Source organism: Epinephelus moara, chromosome 9, assembly GCF_006386435.1.
Source record: "Epinephelus moara isolate mb chromosome 9, YSFRI_EMoa_1.0, whole genome shotgun sequence".
Taxonomy (NCBI): Eukaryota; Metazoa; Chordata; class Actinopteri; order Perciformes; family Serranidae; genus Epinephelus; species Epinephelus moara.
Window position 1 is genome coordinate 19,081,014 of NC_065514.1, and position 10,393 is coordinate 19,091,406.

Here is a 10,393-nt window from a genome sequence, read left to right on the forward strand (position 1 = left end):
GGGGGGGGTGGGGGGGGGGGGGGGGGGGGGGGGGGGGGGGGGGGGGGCGCAGCGTCGAGTCATGCCTGCAGTGTCCCCCCTTGTCTACATGATGCCACAGGAGGACAAGGGGTTGGCGATCTGGCAGGTGCAGGCTGACTGGCAGTATTGGCGCACAGTCTGGTAGCAGCTGCGGTCGGCGTCCCCGCCCCACTGCACTGGCCCATTAGGGTCAGAGGGCAAGCGGCTCAGGATGCTGGTGTTGATGGCCAGAGCAGCCAGGCCATAGTCAGTGAACAGCACTGTCTCGCGCCTGCACGTGGGGCAGGAGATGAACTTGTACTTGGGACAGGACTCGTAGAGGATCTGCAGGCACTCCTCACACACCGAGTGCAGGCAGGAGAGGATGCGCGGACGCTTGCCGGCGAAGTTGTAGGTGTGGCCGCAGGTGGGGCAGTCCAGGGGCTCGCAGGGCATCACGGGTCCCGAGGAGGAGGAGGAGGAAGTGGAGGAGGAGGTGGAGGAGGAGCGCAGCACGTACTGGTTGACTATGACGTCTTCCATCTTGTAGTGGAACTGGTGGTAGCAGATTTCGTTGGCACTGGTTTTGCGCTGCGCCAGGAAGCTCTGCTCCCTGCGCATCACGGGGGCCGAGGGGGACACCATAGGCCGGGGGGACCCTGTGATGTCCAGGGTCAGGTCACTGCAGGCCTGGTTGACAATGATCTCGCCTTCACCTCCGCCATCCCAAGCCACTCTGGGGGGTGGGGCGTAGCGCGGCTGGGTGACGGGCACAGGGCACTCTCTGGGGAACTTCTCCGACTGGATGATCTTGACGGTGTCCATGGGGATGGTGACGGGCTGACGCCTGAGGCAGGACATTCGCACGTTTTTGGAGGCGGAAGAGAGAGGGGCTGTGGCTCTAATCAGCACTGGACACCCCTGCCTGATTCTGGGCACGGGGAAAAAGATTAGGCTCTTTCTCTGAAGTCAGCCATTCGAGGGGACATGAGGACGGATGGTTGCCTCCATGTTTCCCTCAGAGATCCCCCGCCTGGTGGGCGTTTCTGTCAGCCTGAGTCTTTATGAGGGGCAGACAGATAGAGGAGCTCAGCCAGAGCACCACAATCTGAAGCTCTTATTCTGTCACTGCTGATATGTACAGATGATTTAACAGTCCAGCTTACCGTATGCGACCAGTGTTGACTACTTAAAGGTAGTTTTTTTTGTTGTTTTCACTCACGTATGCTGATGTTCCTGTTCCTGTGCTGTCTCTGATGGCTATTTGCAGAAATGTATATTCACACACAAGGACAGTTTAGCACAAAGATATGTTCTCACTCAGTGATGACACTAATAAATAATCTCATATGCACACAGATGCTCACATTTACACATACAGTACAGGTTGGTAGGTTTCTGCATTCACAGCGTAGAGGGGGGAATTAAGTTCAGGCAGTTCAGAGAAGTCCAAGAGGTATTGTCTTAAACTATATCCTGTGGCCTGCCAAGAAAACCCATTGCCTTCTCAAACTAGCCTTCACACGTGGTTCTCACTTAGACGCCCGCTTTACTTCCTGTTTTTGGCTGCGGGTGTGTTACACATCGACTCGAGTGCGTGAGAGAGAAAGAGCAAGCTCCAGTCTTTCTCTCTGCTCTTGGTCCAGTTTGGCCAGGCGACCCTGTTTGACCCTCTCAGTGGATTGTTGATAAGAAACAGGGAGGAGCTCTTTTTTTGGGGAGGTTTCCTATAATGCTCCAGAAAGCTGTTGGAATGACTCCTTCAAGCTCCAAGGCTCCTGAATTCCTCAGAGGTGGGAGTGGAGGGGTTTTTTTTATTTTCAGATTAGTCCTCCCAACTGAGCAGAAGTGATAACAGTCTGAAAGATGCCTCTGTGCTTGTCTCCCTTATTTCAGTGTCTCGGACTCATAACGTGCCCTCAGGATTCCTTTGGTCCATCTACCTGTCAACACAATAAAGACATAGGCATAAGATTTAGTGAATCTTCATAACATTTAAGATGGAATACAAGTGGGTAGGACAACATCAGCTTCTCACAAATACATAAACCAATGAATAAATCACGGTTGAAAAGGCAGGTAGGTGCACTCCCTTTCATTGTGTTCATACAAAGTATATTATCTGTTTGACTCTGACACAATAATCTTCCAGTGTATGACTGACTTTGAAAGAATCTACTGTAGCCGTATGAAGATTGGTGTCTTTGTGTTTATCCAATGACGGAGGCTGTCACCTTTGCATCCTGGCCTCGGCCCAAAGGTGTTTCTTTAAAGGGTGAGATCACTGTCATGCTGCCACATGCACCAGGGCACAGCACAGAGAGCACGCCTTTCATTTGACTGAACACAATCGGCATGCTGCAAAGTCGGAAGATTATGTTTGTGTGTTTAGGCCTGATGACAAAGCTGTTTGTGCATCTTTTGTCTGAGGTGAGTGTAATTCAGAACACCTAAATGATGTGCTTTTCAGGGTAGCAACTAATGACCACTTTCATTAATTTAAAATATAATTTTTTTTTTTTTTAGGAAAAACTAACAATAATAACAAACATTTTTTGTTTCATAAATTATTAATTAATCGGCTCTTAAAATTGTTGTCAGTTTTCTGTTGATCATCTGTTCATCTGTTGATAATATTGTTTATCTTTGCAGGGATAGCACACAATTAAAATTAACTGCAGCACAGTTAGCTGATAGCTTTTTGGCAGCTGTTGTCTCCGGGCAGGTAGACATAAAATAACAATGACAGACGCACCACACACACCACATAAGACAGCACAATACATACAATGTAATGACATAATACAGATACAAGAGAGAATCTTGTATGTGCAGTCATATCATTAGGTATACCTGTATAGTCTACCTAATAAAACTGCTCTGACATGAAGGTGACATTTATGAAGCCTTTAATGTTCAGTTATTGTCAAGGCTAGATGTGTTAAGTGATCCGTTCAATCCCAGCATAGCATTGGCCCGCTCCGACAAGGGTCCGACAACAACACGGCACAGGGGAAAGACAAACACGGTTCATCTGCACACACTGTGATGCCACACAGCTGGTTGAATATCAGCAAAGTCTCCCTTTATATCCATTGTCTTCTGTGGCGATCAGCAGTGATGTGGTGGTTCACTTTTACACTGTGATCTGCAGCCCACTGCGTACGCACAAAACAAGGCCTGAAAGAGGCATACGCCACTTCCTACGCAGAAGTTGTGATAGATAAAAACCCCCCCCAAAAAACCCCAGACTTGATGAAAGAAACTTTGAGCCACGCTTCGGAACATTTTGGAGACGGAAACTGGCGACACACTGTTTTATAAATGAGACCCCAGATGTTGGGGCAGAGCTGTTGTATTGGCCTGCATTAGATTGTACAGGTGTATCAGATAAAATGGCCACTGAGTGTATATACAATATGATGTAGGTTGTCTGAAAATATATTTATTTATCATGTATTAGCACACAGACTTGTTTCACTTAGTGTAGTGAAGATTATTAGTGTATGTTTCAAGGGGGATTATAGAAACACTGAGGTCATGAGTATATGAGCTCCCCTGCACCCCCGACCACAGCAGTGTGAACAGCTAACACCAAAAACATTTAAACCCTTTAAAGACGTGGTAATATCATTACTAATAGAGGGTAAAGAGTGCTTTAAGATGCACAAAACCAGTAGTGCAACTGACAGGTAATTAAAAGCCAAAGGTCGCCACACAGTCTGGTCAGAGTAGGTGACTGTGATACATGTTGCGGTCCTGCTCTTGTCATACTCTCTGCTTCCTGTCACATCTTGGTGAGTTGCGTCAGCTAGACTCTAACACGCGTGGGAACAGGTTCCACTCTGCATTGAGGGTTTGTGTCATACTGTGTGTGGGTTTCTGAAAAAGAACAAGTGTACGTTCAGAGCTTTTAAGCTTGACCAAAACAATAGCTGCCAACCAGCAGAGGAGGGAGGATGACACATCTCTCATTCTCTCCACGGCTGTCAACAGTGATGATTCATTAGAGAGGAAAAAAAAACTGTGCAGAGGAGGTGACCTACATGGCGAAGAAGAGAGAGAGAGAAAGAAAGGAGAGAGAGCACAGTGCTGGTCCTGGTTTCTATTTATGGTTTGTTTATCTATTCACTTCTCAGTGGTTTCCTGCCCCCAACCCCCTGCTGAAGATTCACACTGAATGAGAGAGATGTACCTAACAGGCGGAAGTGCTTTGGCCCACGTGATGCAGCGAGCCATGTTGGGCAAGCAGGCAGACATTTGTTTTTCCCCTTTATCCTTTCTCAATGAGTCTGTTGACATATTTGTTCAGCCCCACTCAAACACACAGAGCTGTTAGCCAGAATCACTCGCGATCGCACCAAATGTGCTCGTCCAGCTCTGCAGCGCTGCAACACTTCTCCCAAAATAGCTTCTGTTTCGCTCTCATCCTCTTGAACTCGCAGTATGCATTCAAACACCTTTCATACAGATAGTGATATATTTAGGAGCTTTTAGAAGATGATTATGCAAAAATATTTCTAAGAAACAATCATCATGACTGTGTATGTGATGGACCTACGAGTGCGGGAATCAACAGCAAGAAGAAAAATTATTACAAAATCCTAGAAAATGTATGTTACGTAATGATAACTCAGCCTGTAGGATCAGAAAAAGACCTTTTTTCCTATATTCCAATATTCTGATAACTGTTCAATATTTATATTATTCACAAACATGGCAGATATGTGCCAAAACACATGAGAATTATATGGAGATATAAAGAATGATATTTAATGTACTTAACTGTGTTCCACTGTTTTGTATTATATGAAGAAATATTCTACACAGAAACATTTAGCTAATAGTTTTGTTAGCATGTATGTTTTCATTCCTTTTAATTATTAACTTGGACATATGAAAAGCAATACACACAATATAATTATGTTGTTGTTTATGACATGATGTATCCAAAACTATTAAGTGCCAAATGTTGGTACTGAGTTCCTGATTAGATTCTTAGTCTTGTTTACTTATTAATGAAATGTTTTATTGAAAAAAGAAGTGATTCGTAGTACAATTAGAAATCAGTTGGTATGTTTATTTACAAAGAGAACCCACTTTGGCCAATCCAATTTCATCCCATCCCAGAGACCCCTTTTAAGAGCCAGGAGTAGTCAGAAGGATAATGGAGGAGTAGTAGAAATGCACAGTGAGAATTGGTAAACAACATAAAATAAAATAAAATAAAGTTAAATTAAATTAAATTAAATTAAATAATCCTAGAGTGAACATTCTATAATCAGATATTTAGCGATTTAAATCACAATTTTGCTTTTGCTGTTTATCCTTTAGTTTTGCTTGTCTTTGGAAAACATTTAAGATTTTTGGCTTTTGTTAAATAAAACAGTGATGGAAATCATGTTTGTATTCATCAAAATAATTTAGCGAAATTTTAACATGTTGATATTTCTCCTAAAACTCAGAAAGAAGATCAGCATCAAAGAATTTTGAAATATAACGTACATGGTACTAAAGTATACAACAATGTTTCCCAGCCCTGTACATGCTTATATAAGTACAGGAGTGTTGCTTCAGGTCAGGGCTGGGCAATATAGCCATGAATATTATATTAATATCATATGACACTAGACATCATCTTAGATTTTGGATACTGTAATATTGTCTTTTCCTGGTTTTGAAGGCTATATTACAGTAAAGGGATGTAATTGTTTGCCTTTGCCCTCTTAGTCATTATAGTCACATTACTAACAATTATTTATCAAAAATGTCATTGTGTAAATATTTTGTCAAAGCACTGATAGTCAATCCTACAACATCGCTGAAATATTGATATCAACATATTTGGTCAAAAATAGCTTCATATTTGATTTTCTTCCTACCGTCTTGCCCCACTTCAGCCCTGGATTTTGAATTGTATTAAAACTATACAAATGATGGTTTGAATTAAAGTGAGACAGATGAATCTGTCAGGATGATACATCTGCTGACATTAGCTTATTGCAGATATATCTGAATTGTAGTGTATACATGGGCAAATAAATAATGAGAAGAACAAGTACAGATGTGTTGAGGTACTCCAGAACCAGTGTCGCCATTACATCAACTGCAGAATACACACTAATTTAAAGGATCAAAGTGTCTGATTATTTTATGTCTGTGTTAAAAAAAAGTCTCAAACTCTCACATAACAATACCGGTATTCAAAAATCATCTCAGATATTACATGTCTAGACACTGTTTGTGGATATAAACAGCTTGTGTGAGCGCGTCTGCCTGGCAGTGAGCAGGGGTCGAGTTGATAAAGCAACCAGGCTGTACGAGGAGCCTTTGAGCCTGGGGGAGATGAAGCAGCTAAAATTACCCTCTAATTTGGTGACAGTGCTATGAAAAGGGCTGATAACTGATGCAGGCTGCCTGCTGATGGGCTGGCGTTGGCGCAGCAGCCTCCTCCTAATCGACAGAGCCCTCTCCTGTTATGTAAGGAGCTCATCTCCGACCCGGACACCATATTAACACGGTGCTGCAGCTCTCCCACAGTCTTCACGTTGACTGTGTGGACGTGTGTGTGTGCATGCATAACACTGGCTCCTCTCCCTGCAGAGGAATTATTACACTAATGAAATCATGGCAGGCATTTGACCTCGTCATCACAGGCAGGAGGAGGAAGAGGAGAGCTGACCACAGGGATGTCGGAGGAGTTCGTCTCAGCAGCACATTCCTCGTTGCATTAAACACACACAGAGCTGCATACACCAAATAAAGTCTCTCTCTCACACACACACATCCTAGAACATTCTCACCCTCAGATGACTTCCCATCACATACTGGGCACCATTCTCTACATTCCAGCAGACACACAAACAAACAGATAACAAACAGATAGGAGCCTCGAAAAGGAATATTTTTAAATGTGTCTCCTATCAGTCCAGATTAAACCGATACAAACACACACCCGAAGAGAGAGACAGCTCCACACGCCAAGAACATTCCTATCCTCTCACACTACCCCCCAAACACATACACACGCTCAGGTCGTCATGATCACACTGATAGAATCCACCTGTGCAGACCGGAGAGCACGGGAAGGGCACCATGTTCTGAATGAGTCATAGAGACCCTGCCCATCCCACCGCCTTTTCTCTCAATGAAAACCTATCTCTCCATCCATCCATCCATCCATCCATACGAGCAGTCTCTTGGTCTGGACAGAGCAGACGGTCCGGGTCTTTGTGCCCCAACACCACACACACCAGCAGTATGTCAGGTATGCCAGCTATGTTGAGATGCGTATCCACATTCATGCCTCGGCTGGTAAAAAAAAGAAAAGAAAAAGAGGCACATCTCTCCTCGGACCTGCTGCGTGGGATATTGTGTTTGTATTTTGATTGCATAACACGTTGTGACCTTAGCGTGATCTGAGGACAAATCCCCAGATTTACTGTATGTTTGCTGGCTGCAGCTTCTCTCAGGAAATCGGAGGAGTCGGTGAAATATTGTGAATGATTTGAATACGGGAAGATTTGCTCCTGTGGCAGATTATACAATTTGAAAGATGTAAGTGTGGTGCTATATAGATGCAGATGACACTGAGTTTTGCTTATTTTTATGTTCCTACAGTTTTCTATTTGTCTTTTACAGCCAAATATGTGTGTATTTTTTAATTACATGTTTATCTCAATGGGGTTTTGCTTCCAATTCTCAAACAACATGTATTTCTTTCACATGTAACATACAGTAGGTTAACATGACATGATTCAAATGGCAGGATTTAAATACATTTGGACATGTTTTCCCAGGATTCAGGTGCAGACATGATGTTGTTGTGGCTATAATTATTATATTTACAGTCGATCCATCGAGCTGCGGTTACATGCAGTTATTCCATAGGCTACTGTATGATGGCAGTGTGATGTTTGGGTTTTTCGCATGTTCAGAAAGTGCTTAGTGAGTATGTAGGGAGGTGTTGTTTTTAATAATTCAGCCCGCCGTCATTCATGGCAGACATCGGCCATTTTGCCTCACAATTCATTACAGCCAAGTGCTCTTTGTTCCGTGTCTCCCACAGCAACATGGCAGAGCTGCACACAGGCAGAAAACTAAAAAGCAATAACCATCATCGCTTTGCCTGACACAGACCTCATGGAAGATTTATAAGGGGAAGGGTTCAGCAAATGTTCGGCTCTTCGATAACAGCAGACTTGATTGACGAGGGTGATTGATTTTTTTCTTTTTAAGGAGGCTGCCTCAGCACCGAGGTTAAGGTGGACGGCGTTGTTGATGTTGTGTGAGCTAAGCTCAGGAGGGATTGTGAGGCAGAGGCAAGGTGGCCAACACATTTGGACCGTGCGAGATGGAGCGGCTTTAGCATGTGGGAGGGGTGCTTTGGGAGCAGCAGTTATGCAATCGCAGCATGGTGTACCCAGCACTTGCACTGCAGCGCCGATGTATGGCCAATATGGAGATGCCTTGATGCTGCTGACAGCTACAGAACAGGCCGTTCCTGCCCTGTCCCTATCAACCCCCCCCCTTGCTGTCTGTCTGTGCAGAGGTCTGTCAAATGTCATAACCGCTGGAGACATGACACCCTGAAGATACCATCTACACCCAAACTCACACATCATCACAGTCTCTGTTTGTGTTCAATGCAGATATGCAGGCGTGCAGGTGTGTGTCTGTGGGCATATCTGTGCGTCTCCATTCATGCATCCATGTGTGCATCTGCAAAATGGACGGCCATGATGCAACAACCATGTAAATCCCAGCTTAACGTAACAAAAGGCAGAGACCACCTCTGTCTCGCACAAAGAGAGCTAGAAAGAAAAGAGCATTAGTATGAAACCCGACATAGAGCAACCACACCTCACAGATCTGGAACACACACATCACACAGATGCAGGATATAAAAACAAACAGAAAACCTCAGGACGCAGACACAAAGCCGTTTCTCATCCTCACCTGTGTGACTGCGCACTTGTCTTGTTCCAGTCCTTTCTCGCCTCCCGTTCCAGCCGTTGCCGTCGATGTTGCTGATACTGCTCTCTGAAGATAAACCGCTCGGTCTCTTTGTTCGGGGGGAGGATGCTCTCTCCTGCCCATTCGATTCTAGCAGGATGAGCAGCGAGCAGCAGTGGAGGGAGGAGGTGTAAGATGGAGGAAGCTGTTGCAAGGTGGATGCGTCATGTCTCGGGCTGCTTTCGTCGAGCTCCGCATCCCTCGTTCCTCTTCTCCTCTCCTCTCTGGTACCTTTTGTCCTTCACTCTCCTACCCCTTCTCCTCCGAGCTGTGGCTGAGCGTCTCCCTCTGGTCTCTCCTTCTCCATCCCTCTTCCTAAACCTCTCAAATTATTCAGCTTATTCTGTGCAGTGAAGCTTCTGCGCTGTCTCTCTGCATGTACGTCCTCCTCTTCTCTTCCTGTGTTTCTCTTCTGTTCTCCAGGTGAACCTCTTGTCTCCTTCTTTCCCTCTCCTGTGCTGTTATCTCTCCTCCTGCCTCAGCTGCCGTTCATTACTCCTCTTTCTCCGTCTCCGTCTGCTCCGCTCAGTGCGCCTCACAGTCACACATGCGCAGTGTTTTCACACATACATGATGCACACACTCACACACTCTCCCTCTCTGTCTCTGTGCCTCTGGCTCCCTCCTTATGCATGTGGCTTGTTTTGCCTGCCCACCCCCTTCTGTCTCTCTTTCGCTCTCTCTCAAACACACACACACTAACACACACACACACTCCCTCTCTGTCTCTCTCGCTGCTCTCTCTCGCTGCAGCACACACTGCAGTGCCTCTGCAGGCAGGATCACGTTTTCTAGTTGCCAGAGAAAATATTTCAGCCAATGAGGAACGGTAACACCGTTATACCCACCCCCACACCCCCCACGTCTAAACACACACATGCACACACACACACATATGCTCATTTATACACAAACATGCACACGGACGTCTCAGATATGAGCATGTTTGCATAAGGTGAGCATAAATGTGAAGGAGGCATGCACACACACACACACGCACACACACACACACACACACACACACACACACACGGTTAAGCAAAGCAGCTACAGGAAATATAGGCCGCTGGTGCAAATACATCTAATCTAAAGGAGTGCAGCAAATCTGACAAGGCAAAAAAGAACATAAATCCACTCATATATTATATTAATAGTCTCTTAGGTTGCTGACTGGGAGGTTTTTTTTTTTTTTGGAAAAACAGATCCATCATATTCAACATCAGGCACATGTATCTCACTCGTGTTTGCAGAAATGGATTTCCACAAACAACAATGTTGACAGCGTCGCAGCCCAGAGGTGCCATTTGTATTCATTTCCCCTCGACGTTCAAAGAAAAAAAAAAAGGCTACATTACATGTGACTCTGCTGAGTTTCTAT

The 10,393-nt window shown here is 44.9% G+C and overlaps 1 protein-coding gene across 1 annotated transcript; it reads right to left on the reverse strand.

Moving 5' to 3' along the window:
* Nucleotides 1–36: 36 nt before the first annotated feature.
* On the reverse strand, nucleotides 37–9,765 carry rnf208 (ring finger protein 208). The gene is made up of 2 exons (XM_050053774.1): nucleotides 8,959–9,765; nucleotides 37–1,943 (listed from the first exon to the last, which is right to left on the reverse strand). The coding sequence occupies exon 2, from the start codon at nucleotides 859–861 to the stop codon at nucleotides 85–87; it is 777 nt and encodes a 258-aa protein (XP_049909731.1). The 5' UTR covers nucleotides 862–1,943; nucleotides 8,959–9,765; the 3' UTR covers nucleotides 37–84.
* Between the last annotated feature and the right edge of the window lie 628 nt (nucleotides 9,766–10,393).

Excerpts from the sequence above, each read along its gene's own strand:
- rnf208 (XM_050053774.1), bottom strand. The coding sequence starts at position 861 with ATGTCCTGCCTCAGGCGTCAGCCCGTCACCATCCCCATGGACACCGTC.